At 41.6% G+C, this 17,570-nt stretch overlaps 1 protein-coding gene across 1 annotated transcript in view; it reads right to left on the reverse strand.

Annotated features, from left to right (window-relative positions):
• Nucleotides 1-3,531: 3,531 nt before the first annotated feature.
• Nucleotides 3,532-17,570, reverse strand: part of trappc8 (trafficking protein particle complex subunit 8) — a 94,802-nt gene continuing 80,763 nt past the window's right edge. Inside the window, exons 23-29 of the mRNA XM_071346042.1 lie at nt 16,833-16,901; nt 16,683-16,741; nt 16,251-16,454; nt 13,496-13,597; nt 7,224-7,366; nt 5,828-5,917; nt 3,532-5,233 (exon numbers count right to left, since the gene is read on the reverse strand). Coding sequence (XP_071202143.1) covers nt 4,999-5,233; nt 5,828-5,917; nt 7,224-7,366; nt 13,496-13,597; nt 16,251-16,454; nt 16,683-16,741; nt 16,833-16,901 — 902 coding nt within the window. The 3' untranslated portion in view covers nt 3,532-4,998. The remainder of the gene's footprint in view (nt 5,234-5,827; nt 5,918-7,223; nt 7,367-13,495; nt 13,598-16,250; nt 16,455-16,682; nt 16,742-16,832; nt 16,902-17,570) is intronic.

Raw genomic sequence — 17,570 nt, forward strand, 5'->3', positions numbered from 1 at the left:
GGAAGCTTATAAGAAATCCCGCTATGCCCTCCGACGAACCATCAAACAGGCAAAGCATCAATACAGGACTAAGATCGAATCGTACTACACCAGCTCTGACGCTCGTCGGATGTGGCAGGGCTTGCAAACCATTACAGACTACAAAGGGAAGCACAGCCGAGAGCTGCCCAGTGACACGAGCCTACCAGACAAGCTAAACCACTTCTATGCTCTTTGAGGCAAATAACACTGAAACATGCATAAGAGCACCAGCTGTTCCGGAAGACTGTGTGATCACGCTCTCCGCAGCTGATGTGAGTAAGACCTTTAAACAGGTCAACATTAACAAGGCCGCAGGGCCAGACGGATTACCAGGACATGTACTGCGAGCATGCGCTGACCAACTGGAAAGTGTCTTCACTGACATTTTTAACCTCTCCCTGTCCGAGTCTGTAATACCAACATGTTTTAAGCAGACAACCATAGTGCATGTGCCCAAGAACACTAAGGTAACCTGCCTAAATGACTACTGACCCATAGCATTCACATCTGTAGCCATGAAGTGCTTTGAAAGGCTGGTCATGGCTCACATCAACACCATTATTCCAGAAACCCTAGACCCCCTCCAATTTGCATACTGCCCCAACAGATCCACAGATGATGCAATCGCTATTGCACTCCACACTGCCCCTTCCCACCTGGACAAAAGGAACACCTATGGGAGAATACTATTCATTGACTACAGCTTAGCATTCAACCCCACAGTGCCATCAAAGCTCATCAATAAGCTAAGGACCCTGGGACTAAACGCCTCCCTCTGGAACTGGATCCTGGACTTCCTGACGAGCCACCCCCAAATGGTAAGGGTAGGTAACAACACCTCCGCCACACTGATCCTCAACACAGGGGCCCCTCAGGGGTGCGTGCTCAGTCCACTCCTGTACTCCCTGTTCACTCATGACTGCACAGCCAGGCACGACTCCAACACCATCATTAAGTTTGCCGATGAAACAACAGTGGTAGGCCCGATCACCGACAACGACGAGGCAGCCTATAGGGAGGAGGTCAGAGACCTGGCCGTGTGGTGCCAGGACAACAACCTCTCCCTCAACGTGATCAAGACAAAGGAGTTGATTGTGGACTACAGGAAAAAGAGGACCGAGCATGCCCACATTCTCATCGACAGCGCTGCAGTGGAGCAGGTTGAGAGCTTCAAGTTCCTTGGTGTCCACATCACCAACAAACTACACTGGTCCAAGAACACCAAGACAGCTGTGAAGAGGGCACGACAACACCTATTCCCCCTCAGGAAACTGAAAAGATTTGGCATGGGTCCTCAAATCCTCAAAAGGTTATACAGCTGCACCAGAGAGTATCCTGACTGGTTGCATCACTGCCTGGTATGGCAACTGCTCAGCCTCCGACCGCAAGGCACTACAGAAGGTAGTGTGTACGGCCCAGTACATCACTGGGGCCAAGCTTCCTGCCATCCAGGACCTCTATAACAGGCGGTGTCAGAGAAAGGCCCTAAAAATTGTCCAAGACTCCAGCCACCCTAGTCATAGACTGTTCTCTCTGCTACCGCACGGCAAGCAGTACCGGAGCGCCAAGTCTAGGTCCAAGAGGCTTCTAAACAGCGTCTACCCCCAAGCCTTAAGACACCTGAACATCTAATCAAATGGCTACCCAGACTATTTGCAATGCCCCCCCTCTTTTACACCGCTGCTACTCTCTGTTATCATCTATGCATATTCACTTCAATAACTCTACCTACATATACATATTACCTCAACTAACCAGTATCCCCCTGTATATTGTCTCGCTATTGTTATTTTACTGCTGCTCTTTAATTACTTGTTACTTTTATTTCTTATTCGTATTTTATTTTTTAACTGCATTGTTGGTTAGGGGTTTGTAAGTATGCAAGAGGACTGACTGGCTACTCCTTCGGAACCATTTTTTTCTTCTTAGTTTCCTGCCTTTCTGTTCCTACCCACTGTGCCTCTACATCTGCATTGCTTGCTCTTTTGGGTTTTAGGCTGGGTATGTATGTATGCATGTAAGGATGTGTACATATGTTTTACACTTGTTTGGTTACTACATGGTTCCATATGTTATTTCTTAGTTTTGATGTCTTCACTATTATTCTACAATGTAGAAAATAGTCAAAATAAAGAAACCCTTGAATGAGTGTGTCCAGACTTTTGACTGGAACTATATATTTATATTGTCATCATTTAGCAGATACTTTAATCCAGAGCGATTTACAGGAGCAATTAGGGTTAATTACCTTGTTCAAGGGCACCGACAGATTTTTCACGTAGTCAGTTCTGGGATTCAAGCCAGTGAAATTTCAGTTACTGGCTCAATGCTTTTAACCACTAGGCTACCTGCCGCACCAGGTAAGTAGCTTTGTCAGTTTGTGACAACTGCCTATGTAAAAAGGGCTTTATAAAATATTTGATTGATTGACTATACCTTCATCCTGAAGCAATGCCAAGGAAGTGCAAGTGTGTGTGCCAGCGAGAAAGAGTGACAGGACAGCATGAAGACTTCGCTCCTAATGCATTCGAATCATAAAAAGCATAATAAGTGCAATCCATTTAGCAGAGATGGCATTGAGACGAAGCAGACGGACAGAGGCTAATTGAGGGTTGGACTACATTCATTGCATCTACAATCAACCCTTCCTTCAACCATAATAAAAGAGGAAGTCACTAAGGCTGCCAATCACATCAGGTCTTTTTCAGAGCTGATCTGATTGGTCAAAAGACCAATTAGTGAGGTAAAAACAATCTGAATTGGGCTGCCTCTAAACGCAGCCTATGTCTGCTTCCCAAATGGCACCCCATTCCCTTTATAGTGCACATAGGGCTCTGGTCAAAAGTAGTGTTATTGTTAATGGGATTTTTCTGTTAATTGAATGATTAGAATATTCCGCCCTGAAATATATTGTATGGAATTGATTAGAATGTATAAAACCATAATCTATAAATGTGTAGTCCTAGTCAGAATTAGGGTAAAACAATATGTCTTTATGGTATTTTAAACACAGACTGTCTGAGCTCGGTGCCGACCTGACTAGAGATTTGGGAGAGAACGGGGGGTACGTCTCAAGGACAAGGTCTCCCTAATCTCTGTCTGCTGGGTAGTGAGACGGTGTGTGCGTAGGATACCTTTTGTTAGTGTGAATGTGTGTGCGTAGCAGGACATTGTGTGCGTATGGTTGTGTGAATGTGTGTGCGTGAGAAGTCAGTATAAAATGAATTGTTTTGTATTCTTGACTTTAGAACGTTCCCGTGAATAAACCTTTTTGACTAATTTTAGCTGAGCCTCCGTCTGTTTCATTCAACCAGGATCTTACAAATTCTGGTTTGCAGACTGAGTAATATAATTCAATTGGGTTATGTACCTTGAGAACATAATTCTCTTAAAATTAATGGAGAATAGGATGCCATTTGGAAAACATCCTAAAACTCAGTCAGTCAGTCTGAAAAGTATAACTACAAATCACAACATTGTCTACACATTGCACAGAGGGGAGACGGTTACTGTATCTCACAGCCCACATCATCAGTTACATTTTTATTTCTATTTACAGTAAATTTGTTATAAATATAATACATAATCTGAAAAGCAGTTGAGTAAATACATACATTTAAATAACAGCTTGAGCACAAGGTGGAGGTCCAATGAGGGAGAAGTATAGGGATCATGTTGATTTGATTGGTTCATACGTTGGTATGTTTGTTTGTTTTGTAGAAAATTAAATGTGTGCACGTGGGGACTGACAGCACTGTCAGTCCAGATGGACTACAGACCAACAACAGACAGGCTCACAGACAGGTGGGCAGGCAGTATCTGTATCAGAACCTGTCAGTCAAAGAGTTTGTCAGTCACATACTGTAGTATAGTGGTTAAACGCTGGGTCATATTCTAAACTGTTTGTGATGTGCTGATGGTCTGGTCCATGTGACCACACAACAGAAAACCCTGGTCATGGTCAGTCTCATTGAGGCAGAGGCAGTTTTTCCTACTTCCTCATCCTGGTTAATCCAAGAAGTAAACGACATCTGTCGCCACGGTGACAACTGCTCAACAACATGTGATTCGTTTTTCAACACTAAAAATAAAATAAATCTCTGGCGGTAGACAGATGACACCAGTATCGTAGGAGACACGCTGTTGCCGTCTAAGTTAACAACGTCTGTCTGTTCTCCTCCCCTTCCACAGGTTGATATCATCAAATAAAAAAGGTCAAAAGCAAAGTGCATCAGCTGAGATGACAGATGAATAATACACAGAGAGAAAACAGATCCTTCTTCCACATGTAAGTCCATGATGCTTTGATGTGTTGCTGGGACATAAAATAGCTACTGGGGGGTTTATTTAACAACAGTCTGACCATCGCAGTGGTTACAAGCTCAACTGATGCACAATTTCATTCAAACATTTTATATATATTTTTAAATACATCTTATCGCCCTGATTTTTATTACAAAATACAAAACTTCTTTCCTTAGTCCAGTATTGAGTATACTAGTTTGGAAAAATGGGTCAAATTTTTAGGGAGTGGATGATTTGAGACTTGGTGGAAAGATATTTCTGCTTGGTAGCTAGTTCCGAGCTCTCAACAGTTTCTTAACCAATGGGGAGCCTTGGTAGTGATGATTTGCAGATAATTGTTCATTGGTTATTGTCGGGTGGGCGGGCAGGCAGAATTGGGATCCTATTCATTAGGGCACCCTGTAGTAAAACCTTTTGCAACAGAAAATGAAAAAGAGCCTTTCAAGTAGTCCCTCCCTGTTATAGACTGTTTTCTTCAGTTTTATGCCTAATTAAGACAGCCCAGTGTTCAAGCATTGATGGTGAAGAGCGGGTGATTAGGATTTGGAAGATATTTCTTGCTGGGTGGGTCTCTGAGCTCTCAACCCTGTTGTTGCCAACCAATGGGGAGTCTTGGTAGTGATGATTGACAGATGGTGGTTAATTCATAATTGATGATGGGCAGGACAATGTTCAGGTGCTGTTAATGATGATTAGTGCAGGCGTGGCCGTCTGCTGGCTGGTCTCACACATGGCTCCCTGGTCCGCCAGCTTGGCGAAGACCCGTGGAGTTCCCAGGTTATAGACGCCCGCATGCAGGAAGCCGGCTCTCAGCGGCAGCCGCATCACTTCCTGTGCCCTCAACTGCAGCTTGTATTGAGTCTGGCCCAGCCATGTAAACGAACCGTGCACCTCAAGAGACTCAGGACTGATGGAGGGAGGAAAAGAGAGAGAAAAAGGGATGATGAAAGAGGGGGATGAGAGGAAAACAAAGAAAATTAAAACCAGGAGGATGAACAGGATGCAGTTATCAGGTAAACATTTGCTCAGGGACATGAGGAACAGATGGCAGATTTAAAGATGCACTGTGCAGAAATCGCTCCGTCATTTCCGGGTTGCTAAAATTGTAATAGTGTGCCTAATTTAAGTTTGTGACATAACAAGTAAGTATCATGTAAATGTCATCATGTCATCTAAACCCCTGTGAAATATATTTTCCATAACCAAAAATATTGTATTTTGAAGCTGGTGTACAATGAAAAAATGAATGCAAAAATGAAAGATTAAGCAAGGGAAGCATAGAAATAGTGCACATAGAACATATCTACTGCTTCTTAGACTTGCTTTCAATGAGAATGACAGATCTATAAGTACAATATTTAGTACAGTTCTACGTGAATTTAGTCGGGTCGCCCAAAAAGTTACATATTGCATCTTAAACAGTACAGTGCGGAGCTAATGCACTGTAATAGGAGAAAATAGGACTAGGGACTACTGTGGGTGTGCGTGTGATTATATTTACCTCGTAGTTTTGTGTCGAAGGTCAATGATGGCATCAACTTGAGCCAGGGAGCAGTTAGATAGAGTCAAAGTGACTGGAACCATACAGAGACTACATATAGACAGAGGGGGGGGGGGGAGAGAGAAGGGGAGAGGGGAGAGAGAGAGGCAGAGGGCGGGTAGTGAGGGGGAGAGAAGGGAGGGGGGAGTGAGGCCGAGAGGAAGGGGGCGACAGCGGGGGCGAGAGGGAGGGGGAGGAGAGAGAGGCGGAGGGGGAGTTAGAGAACGTGAAATTGAAATATAGACAGAGATATGGTTATTATACTCATTATATGTCACATTAACTAAAGCACTGCACTTAAGGTCCCTGACTATCAGTCTGTTTCTCCTCACTGTCTCCAAACCACACTAATAGTTATTTAATCTCCTCAAAGCACCTCTCTTCTGCCAGCTACAACAGTTCTGGTTTCCCTAGAAATAATGACATTAACAGTGGAGTTTAGAACCAAGTCATGTCAAAAGATAATCGTGTTAGTCCAGTTCTGACTAGTGAATTATGCGAGAGTACACGTGTCACACAAACAACCACCCTCGGGACAAGCAGGCTGACAGATTCCTCATGAACAGTTTCAGTTTAGAGTAGATTAGTATAGTGCCTGTTAGTATAGTGCCTGTTCAGAAATAATTCTGCACTCCCATATCCTGTGGAGATCAAAAAGAGAGAGAGTGAGAGACAGGTGTGCCAGTGTGTGTCCCTGTGTACCCCTCGGTCTATTTATTGGGGCCGGGACGATACCAGTACTGCGATACTCGTCAGTATCGTGGCAATGAAACAAAACAGGAAGCGGATTTAACTTCTTTAGGAAAACAGCCCTAATGTTGGAAACAAACATCATTATGTTGTCATCCAGAGTCACATGTATTTATTTTCCCAGCTATAGCATACTATATTTTACATACAGCAGGTTTTTAAAGGACAAAAAAGTTAGGTCTGCTTCCTGTTTTCATTTTTGCCATGGAAAACATTGCGATATCATCACAGCCCCAAGCATTTCTGTCTTCCTGTCTCTTCCCCTGTCTGTATTTCAGTGCTCCAGGTATCACCTGGCCCCTGAGCCATTCAGTCATAGATACTGCTATAGGGCAAGTGGCATCCAAACCCATACAACCAGGACAGGTACCAAGACGCAAGGGGAGAGAGAAGCAAGGAGATATCTCCCCTTTTCTTGGCTGGGTTGATAAAGCACAGTCAGAGAGACATTCTGTAACCACATATAGATTGACAGACTGTTGCACTGGGTGTGTGAGCGTGGCGCAATATATCCACTGGACCAATGTATTGATCGATGGCTGAAATTCTGTGTGTATGTATGCGAGTGTGCGCGTTCATGAACATGTGTGCATGCGTGACGTGTTACCTCTTCTGTACAAAGGGGTGGCTGTAGCTTTCGGGGTAGTGCAGGTTGGTCTTGATGAGGTGGGAGAGCTGTTCCATGGAGGGCCGTGTCATAGGAGGAGGAAGCTCTGGTTTAAACTTCAGCAGCACCATCTCTTGAGCCTCCTACAATACCACAGAATCCACACCATTAAACACACAGCCTCCTACAATACAACAGGTCAGAGGAACAACAGAATCCACACCATTAAACACACAGCCTCCTACAACAGGTCAGAGGAACAACAGAATCCACACCATTAAACACACAGCCTCCTAGAACAGGTCAGAGGAACAACAGAATCCACACCATTAAACACACAGCCTCCTACAACAGGTCAGAGGAACAACAGAATCCACACCATTAAACACACAGCCTCCTAGAACAGGTCAGAGGAACAACAGAATCCACACCATTAAACACACAGCCTCCTACAACAGGACAGAGGAACACAACATAATCCACACCATTAAACACACAGTCTCCTACAACAGGACAGAGGAACACAACACATGGTCAGGACACAGGAACAGATGCCATTTCAACACACCACATATACATCTCCTGAGCCTCCTACTACACAACAGAGAAACAGAGGCCATTGTGTCAAACAAACACTGCTTTTATATACATGTAGTTACACAGACATTTTGTTGTGGTATAATTTGTTCGCCCCGTTCAGAACTTTTGCCATTACAAAATATAATGAATGGCCACTTTGGCAAAATGCCTTGATAGAGACATTCAGAGAACTATAATTAGACGTTTTGACAATAGACAACTTTTCAGTTGGTGTGTGTGTGTGTGTGTGTGTGTGTGTGTGTACAGTCGTGGCCAAAAGTTTTGAGAATGACAAATATTAATTTTCACAAAGTTTGCTGCTTCAGTATCTTTAGATATTTTTGTCAGATGTTACTATGGAATACTGAAGTATAATTACAAGCATTTCATAAGTGGCAAAGGCTTTTATTGACAATTACATGAAGTTGATGCAAAGAGTCAATATTTGCAGTGTTGACCCTTCTTTTGAGAGACCTCTGCAATCCGCCCTGACATGCTGTCAATTAACTTCTGGGCCACATCCTGACTGATGGGAGCCCATTCTTGCATAATCAATGCTTGGAGTTTTTCAGAATTTGTGGGGTTTTGTTTGTCCACCCGCCTCTTGAGGATTGACCACAAGTTCTCAATGGGATTAAGGTCTGGAGAGTTTCCCGGCCATGGACCCAAAATATCGATGTTTTGTTCCCCGAGCCACTTAGTTATCAGTTTTGCCTTATGGCTAGGTGCTCCATCATGCTGGAAAAGGAATTGTTCGTCACTGTTATGAATTTTATGAATAATGACGCATACATTTAACATAGAACTATAATTAATTGAATTCAACCCTGTTTTTCTTGTAAACTCCATAAGAGGTTATGTAGCATGTACATGGGAAGAGAGGAAGGTATGTGTGTGCCTAAAGAAAACAAAGTGGATCATTAAACTATGTTTGAACCGACCCAGCTATAACTCTGTGGAGATTAAATAAGACAGGGAGAGCCCCTCCAGGTTTTCCGTATCTGGGGGGGACTGGAACTGTCAGCTGAGTGGTAATAAACTGTGGTGAGACTTCAGGGGATAATCCAAATATAGTGTGTATGTATGTGCGTAGTTTAACTTCTTTGATATAGGGGGCAGCATTTTCACTTTTGGATGAATTGCGTGCCCATAGTGAACTGCCTCCTACTCTGTCCCAGATACTAATATATGCATATTATTATTACTATTGGATATAAAACACTCTGAAGTTTCTAAAACTGTTTGAATGATGTATGTGAGTATAACAGAACTCATATGGCAGGCAGAAACCTGAGAAAAAAATCCAAACAGGAAGTGAGAATTCTGAGACTGGTCATTGTTAAACTCATAGCCTATTCAATTCCCTGTAATATATGGATCTGTTTGCACTTCCTACGCCTTCCACTAGATGTCAACAGTCTGTAGAACGCTGAATGAAGCCTATACTGATGTGGGACCGGATGGGAGGTGTTTGAGTCAGTGGTCTGGCAGATTGCCAGATCTTGGTCACGCGCATTCCTCATGATATCGCCATGCGTTCCATTACTTATAGAGACTGAAAAGAATACTCCGGTTGGAACCTTATTGGATATAAATGATAACAACATCCTGAAGATTGATTCTCTACTAAGTTTGACCAGTTTATTCGACTTGTAATATAACTTTTTGAAGTTTTCGTCCAACGTTTAACTGCATCTTGCGCGAGCGTTTGGACACGTGTACTACACATGCTAGCAAAAGTAGCTAATTGGACATAATTAATGGACATTATCGAACAAAACAACGATTTATTGTGGAACTAGGATTCCTGGCAGTGCATTCTGATGAACATAATCAAAGGTAAGGGAATATTTATGATGTAATTTCGTATTTCTGTTGACTCCAACATGGCGGAGAAATGTTGTTAAATCTGAGCGCCGTCTCAGATTATTGCATGGTGTGCTTTTTACGCAAAGTTTTTTTAAATCTGACACAGCGGTTGCATTAAGAACAAGTGTATCTTTAATTCTGTGTAAAACATGCATCTTTCATCAAAGTTTGATGAGTATTTCTGTTATTTGACGTGGCTCTCTGCAATTACTCCGGATATTTGAGGCATTTCTGAACATGGCGCCAATGTAAACCGAGATTTGTGGATATAAATATGCATATTATCGAACAAAACATAAATGTATTGTGTAACATGATGTCCTATGAGTGTCATCTGATGAAGATCGTCAAAGGTTAGTGATTTTATCTCTATTTCTGCTTTTCGTGACTACTATCTTTTGCTGGGAAAATGGCTGTGTTTTTCTGTGGCTATGTACTGAGCTAACATAATTGTTTGGTGTGCTGTCCCCGTAAATCCTTTTTGAAATCAGACATGTTGGCTGGATTCACAACGTGTAGCTTTAATTTGGTGTCTTTCATGTGTGATTTCATGAAAGATTGATTTTTATAGTAATATATTTGAATTTGGCGTGCTAAATTTTTTCTGGATTTTGGCCAAGTGGGACAGTAGCGTCCCACATATCCCAGAGAAGTTAAGCATGATTGTGTGTGTGTGTGTCATTCGTTTAAGTGTGTGTGTGAGAGCGATTGCGATGGAGATATAAACGGCTATTATCATCAGACCGCGCTGTACAGTCAGAGATAGGCTTATGTTTCGGCTTATAATCTGACATTTTGGTGTGCTATTTGTTAGTCAATTTGTCTGTAGATACATGCAGCTTCTCTTCTGTCATTACTTGTTGCCCTAGAATACTAAATAAACCGCTGTTCCCCAGAAAAATGCCATAAATCAATAGAATGAATGCTTCAATCTAGTTGACATCGGTAAAGTTCTCTTTCATCTCTGCTTCTCTCACGCAGCAAAGATGTTTAGGGACCGGAGAGAAAATGCAATTAAAAAAAATTAAAAAAATAAAAAAGATTTTCCGTGCTAAATTTCTAAATGACATCAACAAATTTAAAGTTGTGAAAACTACCCAACATGTTTCTGATAAGATTTCAGTTAGACTTGGATAAATATTTTATGTCCTCTTAAAACGGCTTATTACACAAGTTATGTTAGTGATATTAAGATTCTAACAATGACAGTGTGTTATTTAGGAAAAGTCAAGGATGGGGGGGAACATGACTTTAAAAATGGCAAAGTATTAAAACAATTGTGGACGCTCAACTTTTCTAATGTGACACAGTGTTTCAGAGAGTTAATGAATGAAGTCATTGAGAAGTGCTGATCAATCATTCAAGACAGTGGTGACTAACTAGACTAAGGTTAAGCGGGTTAGAGCTGTCTGTCACTTTCTCTCACATACACACACACTTAAAGTAATGGCTTGGTTAATCACTCTCCCTTTGTCTTCATATCTTCAGAGACCCCCCACAAAAAAAATACATTAGCTTAAATGTGTGTGGGTGAGTATGTATGTAAGATTGTGTGTGTGTGTGTCTCTTTCTGTGTGTCAGAGTTAAAAAGGCTTACGCAGATAAATCTGGGGCAGGAGCCAAGAGTCATTTCGTTAAGTATTCAGACCCCTTGACTTTTTCCATATTTTGTTTGGTTACAGCCTTATTCTAAAATTAATTACATTGCTTTATTTTACCGTAGGTGAACTCCAATCAAGTTGTAGAAACATCAAGGATGATCAATGGAAACAGGATGCGCCTGAGCTCAATTTCAAGTCTCATAGGAATGGGTCTGAATACTTATATACATTTCTGATTTTTATTTGTAATAAATTTGCAAAAATGTCTAAACCTGTTTTCGCTTCATCAGTATGGGGTATTGTGTGTAGATTGACGAGGGAAAACATGTATTTAATCAATTTTAGAATAAGGCTATAAGGGGTCTAAAATATATAAAGTCAAGGGGTCTAAATATTTTTCAGAATGCACTATGTTTTGATATCTAAGACATTCTAAGGGTTTGCATCATTTACAACTAAAGTTGCCAAATAACTCTACATCTAGCACATTTCAAATGATCACTTTTATGCTTAACATAGCCACTTCATATGCACAGTTGCTCTGGAATGGGGAAAATAGCCTTCCTATTTTATTCAGCTAAGTTCAATTATATTCTTCTTACTATAAAATCATATAATATAAAATAATGGCACAGGACTTAAGCATATCATGTCTGCTAAATGAACAAGCTTACACCTTATGGCATAGTGCATCGCCAGATAACATACAGTAGGCCAACTAGTTCTGTTCTTCTGAAATATTTTTTCTTCATATCATGTTTCTTTAGACCTGCCCAAAATAAATAATGGATTTATTGTGATGGTGTATATTTAAATGGCGTGCATCAGCGACTTGTATGCTGACGGCCTGGAGATGCTAAAAGGGGTTTGTTAATTAACTGTCAATTACCGTGAGACATACATTAGCATTACAATAGCTGGCTGACAAAATTTCATGACAGCCACAGCCCTAGTGGTGACAAATGGAATTTTCCATCTAGGGATAAATAAGAACAATGAACTTTTTCACACAGCCTTGAAATAGTAAAGCTTGGGCCTGCCTTGAAACCACTTCACTTTAACATAAGAGCTACACTTGGACGTCACAAAAGCAGCAGTTTTTTTTACCTGCTACACTGGAAGCATAACCTTTGGCTATCGGTGTAGACCTAACCCTGTAAAAACTTGTACCAGGCCCCAGACACCAAACGTTTCAGTGCCACCACTGACAGCATGGTCACAGATTGTGTATGTGTGTTTTGGAGGGGGCACACTAAACACTCAGTTGGAGTTGTGCGTGTGTGGTTTTGTTTGTGCTTCAGTCTCAATGCAGATAACTCAGTCCTGAAGAGTGTATAGTTATTCAGCTTGTGTGTACACTAAATAGCTTGTGTACACTACACAGTAAGAACACAACGGTGATTTGAATGTTTACACTTGTTGATCATTAAATGGCCAGCGTTCATTCAGTGTGATGAGTCATCCAGGAGAGAAAAGAGAGGAGACAGCCAGGACAGTGGCAATGGCAATGTTTTTTTGGCTCTGTACTGGATTTTAAATAATAAAATGACTAGCAGCTTTAATTTGAGGGTATTTTCATCCATAATTGGGTGAATCATTTAGAAATTATAGCACTTTCTGCCCATTTTAGGGCACCAAAAGTATTAAAACAAATATACTTATATAAATATAAGCAGTAAAAAGTGTAGTATTTGGTCCCATATGCATAGTACTAAATGACTACATCAAGCTTTTGACTCTACAAATATGTTGGATGCATTTGCTCTTTCTTTTAGTTGTGTTTTAGATTATTCTGTGGCCAATAGACATGAATGGTAAATAATGTATTGTGTCATTTTAGAGTCACTTTTATTATAAATAAGAATAGAATCTTTCTAAAAACCTCTACAGTAATGTGGATGCATGAATGAATGAATCGTTAATAATGATAAGTATGAAAGTTAGATGCACAAATATCATACCCCCAAGATATGCAAACCTCACCCTTACAATAACAGAGGAGGTATGATATTCGTGCATCTAACTTTCTCACTCATCATTATTCACCTGATATTATTCACCTCAAATTAAGGCTGACCGTCTTTAACCTCAGTCATTGTTTGATTTCAAATCCAAACTTTGAGTATAGAGCCAAAAGAAGAAAAAAATGCTTCACTGTCCCACTAATTACAGAGGGCACTGTATGTACATGTGTGTACATGTGTGTGCCTGGTGTGTGCGCACCTCTTTCTGTGTGAGGGAGCAGGCCTCTTTGCCAATGGTCTGTAGTGCCACATGAAGCTGTCCCTCCAGGATCACCTGCTTGTTGTCTTCAACAACAAATGCCTGTCAACAACAAACAAATATTAGCAACCAACAACATATGCCTGTCAACAAGCACAAACAAATATTAGCAACCAACAACATACACCTGTCAACAAGAACAAACAAACATTAGTAAATTCATTGGCCTGATGTCAATAGCAAAACAGCAAAAACAACTTAAACAATCAGCTCAACAAAAACTGACTATCAACGCATAATTAAACAATGAAACACAGGATGGAGCAAAACAAAAAAAACTACTTCAGCATTTATTGACAACATCTTCAATAATGACATGAGCTAAATATACATTCCATCTATGTATAATTGGAGAAGGGAACAGCAACACCATAGAAGTCCTAGAATAGTGTGGGAGAACTAACAGTATTAAGTGAGTTGTAGTGGTTTGGGATTTTAGTATTTATTAGGATCCCAATTAGCTGCTGCCTAGGCAGTCCAAACAGAACCCGAGGAAGAATGGGATGTATGTAGTGTTTTACCCATCGAGTCATCATATAATACCAGAAGCCTATATACTGTATGTCTAGTAATGGCTAGTTCAATAGTAGTAGCAATTGTGTAACACTTTACTTGACACCCAGTATCATAACAAGTTATAACAAAGGTCATAACAAAGTCATAACCTGGCATATGGTCATAACACTGCCATGACCCATATATTTACAACTGTTGACATATTGTGTTATTTTATGGCTTAAGAGTGTCAAAACCAGGCCTCCCAGGGGGCGCAGTGGTCTAGGGCACTGCATCGCAGCGCTAGCTGTGCCACCAGAGTCTCTGGGTTCGCGCCCAGGCTCTGTCGCAGCCGGCCGCGACCGGGGGGTCCGTGGGGCGACGCACAATTGGCCTAGCGTCGTCCGGGTTAGGGAGGGTTTGGCCGGTAGGGATATCCTTGTCTCATCGCGCTCCAGCGACTCCTGTGGCGGGCCGGGCGCAGTGCGCGCTAACCAAGGGGGGCGGGTGCACGGTGATTCCTCCGACACATTGGTGCGGCTGGCTTCCGGGTTGGAGGTGCGCTGTGTTAAGAAGCAGTGCGGCTTGGTTGGGTTGTGCTTCGGAGGACGCATGACTTTCGACCTTCGTCTCTCCCGAGCCCGTACGGGAGTTGTAGTGATGAGACAAGATAGTAATTACTAGCGATTGGATACCACGAAAATTGGGGAGAAAAGGGGGTAAAAAACAAACCCCAAAAAAACACATTTATTCTAATTTGTTTTTTCCCTGCCACGAAGTGCCTTTTCATTTGAAAGTTTCTCTTAAATCCTTTGTTTTTTCTGTAATGAATTCTTTAGTCATGTTTAAATATATATATATTTACATAACTTGCAGAAAACACACTGACACTGATGAAGCATTATGACCATCCTGTTACACTTTATTTGGACTAAGAAAATACTCTTTACGGCACTGTCAAGAATCATTATGATGTCAGCATCATATAAGCCAGATAGGCCTATCACGTACATGTCTTTATATCAGTCATCAGTCAAAACAGGATCATATAAGCCAGATAGGCCTATCACGTACATGTCTTTATATCAGTCATCAGTCAAAACAGGATCATATAAGCCAGATAGGCCTATCACGTACATGTCTTTATATCAGTCATCAGTCAAAACAGGATCATATAAGCCAGATAGGCCTATCACGTACATGTCTTTATATCAGTCATCAGTCAAAACAGGATCATATAAGCCAGATAGGCCTATCACGTACATGTCTTTATATCAGTCATCAGTCAAAACAGGATCATATAAGCCAGATAGGCCTATCACGTACATGTCTTTATATCAGTCATCAGTCAAAACAGGATCATATAAGCCAGATAGGCCTATCACGTACATGTCTTTATATCAGTCATCAGTCAAAACAGGATCATATAAGCCAGATAGGCCTATCACGTACATGTCTTTATATCAGTCATCAGTCAAAACAGGATCATATAAGCCAGATAGGCCTATCACGTACATGTCTTTATATCAGTCATCAGTCAAAACAGGATCATATAAGCCAGATAGGCCTATCACGTACATGTCTTTATATCAGTCATCAGTCAAAACAGGATCATATAAGCCAGATAGGCCTATCACGTACATGTCTTTATATCAGTCATCAGTCAAAACAGGATCATATAAGCCAGATAGGCCTATCACGTACATGTCTTTATATCAGTCATCAGTCAAAACAGGATCATATAAGCCAGATAGGCCTATCACGTACATGTCTTTATATCAGTCATCAGTCAAAACAGGATCATATAAGCCAGATAGGCCTATCACGTACATGTCTTTATATCAGTCATCAGTCAAAATCGGGTGTCTTGACATGCTCCTGCATTCATCCCAGTCATCAGCAACAGAGCATTGGGGTAGGTGCATGTCTGACATCAGTGTGTGCGCAATTACAATGATAATTTAACATGGTCAATTTCATTTTTTATATATAACAAACATACTATTGATGCGTAGGCTGTGGTGTAATGGAATGTTTTTCGGGTTTTAGATGTATTGCGTTATTTTATGGCTGGTTATGACATGTCACAACAGGTCTAAATATATGTGTCATAAGTGTTCTAGAGGTCTATTTAAATTATGCAGTAGTACTAATCCTAATACAATTAGTAATAGTAATGTATTTTAATTCTGTGATTTACCTTCCAGAGGACGATGATGTTGAGGTCCACCTCGTTGCACTTCCTGACCACACCTGTTATATCCTCAGCCCCACCCCCAGGACCCGCCCCCTGACTCCTGGAATGTCTCCCCTGTGTCTCCACGGCAATAAGCGGTCTACAAGACTCCGAGGGCTGACACCTCCGGAAGAAGAAGTCTGCACACGGAGTGGTGGAGCTGAGGATCTGAGGAGAGGATGGAGGGGAAGACAATAGAAGAAAGAAGAAAGGGTGAGTGACAAGATAGCAGATAAAAAGGGGAGAGAGAAAATGAGATGGAGAGGAAGGAAAACGTGGGAAAGGAAGGGAGGGGTGGAGAGGGTAATAGTACAGCAATTTTTTTTATACATTCAGCAAAACTGACCAGCAGTGACAGATAACACTGTTATTGTCCTCTTACAATGGTTAACATACCTGTTCATTTCCAAGGCTCAGGTCTGCAAAGGTGTACTTCTCTAGTGACTTTGAGGTAGCTAAGACACAGAAGACACAGAAAATAAGTCAGGAGACAGAAAAGAGATTCTACTCATTGTCTGACATTGTTGGTAATGAGAGTCTGTGTACCTTCATGGGGTTTGCATCGTGTTGCTCTGAAGCACAGCTTGCCCCTCTCTCTGGTGGTGAGTTTGCAGTCTGGAATGACAAGAGGAGGGTGAAAGAAAGAAAGAGAGAGAGACATGTCCATGTCCTGTCTCCATCTGAACCAAACGCCTAACTCTAACCCTAAGCCTAAAATAGCCATTTTACAAGTGAGGACTGGCTAAATGGCCTCACTTCTCAGAATTGTAGTTAGTTTACTATTCTTGTGTGGACTTCTGGTACTCACAGGTATAGTAAAACATGTACAAACACAACACTTCTCTAAAGGCCATCTGATTTTCTAACACATTGGAGAGACCCTGGATGTTCTTTTCAGCTTACTTATTACTATGGGCCAGCTGCAGCTCAGTGTTCTAAGCAGATAGTGTGTGAGTGAGTGTGGTCTCTCTTTTCCACTCTGTCCTGGTCACGGCCAACTCTATATCGCCACATTTCCATATTTGATTACAGAGCGAACATGAACAAAGTGACCTACTTGCAAAAGTGCCCCCCGGTGGTGTGTGTGTTACTGGGACTACCCATATATCACACTGCTCTAGGGAGCGGCTAAAATATCATTCTGCCCTCGGCTATATGTCCTGGCCACCAGCCACACCACTGGTCTTCAGTCACAAAGCTAGTTCCCACGGGGATCATCTACCCAGCCTGGCAGAGCTGAATAAGCTGAATAACAAGCTCTGAATGAAAGCATTTAACACTGTA

Source organism: Salvelinus alpinus, chromosome 16, assembly GCF_045679555.1.
Source record: "Salvelinus alpinus chromosome 16, SLU_Salpinus.1, whole genome shotgun sequence".
NCBI lineage: Eukaryota > Metazoa > Chordata > Actinopteri > Salmoniformes > Salmonidae > Salvelinus > Salvelinus alpinus.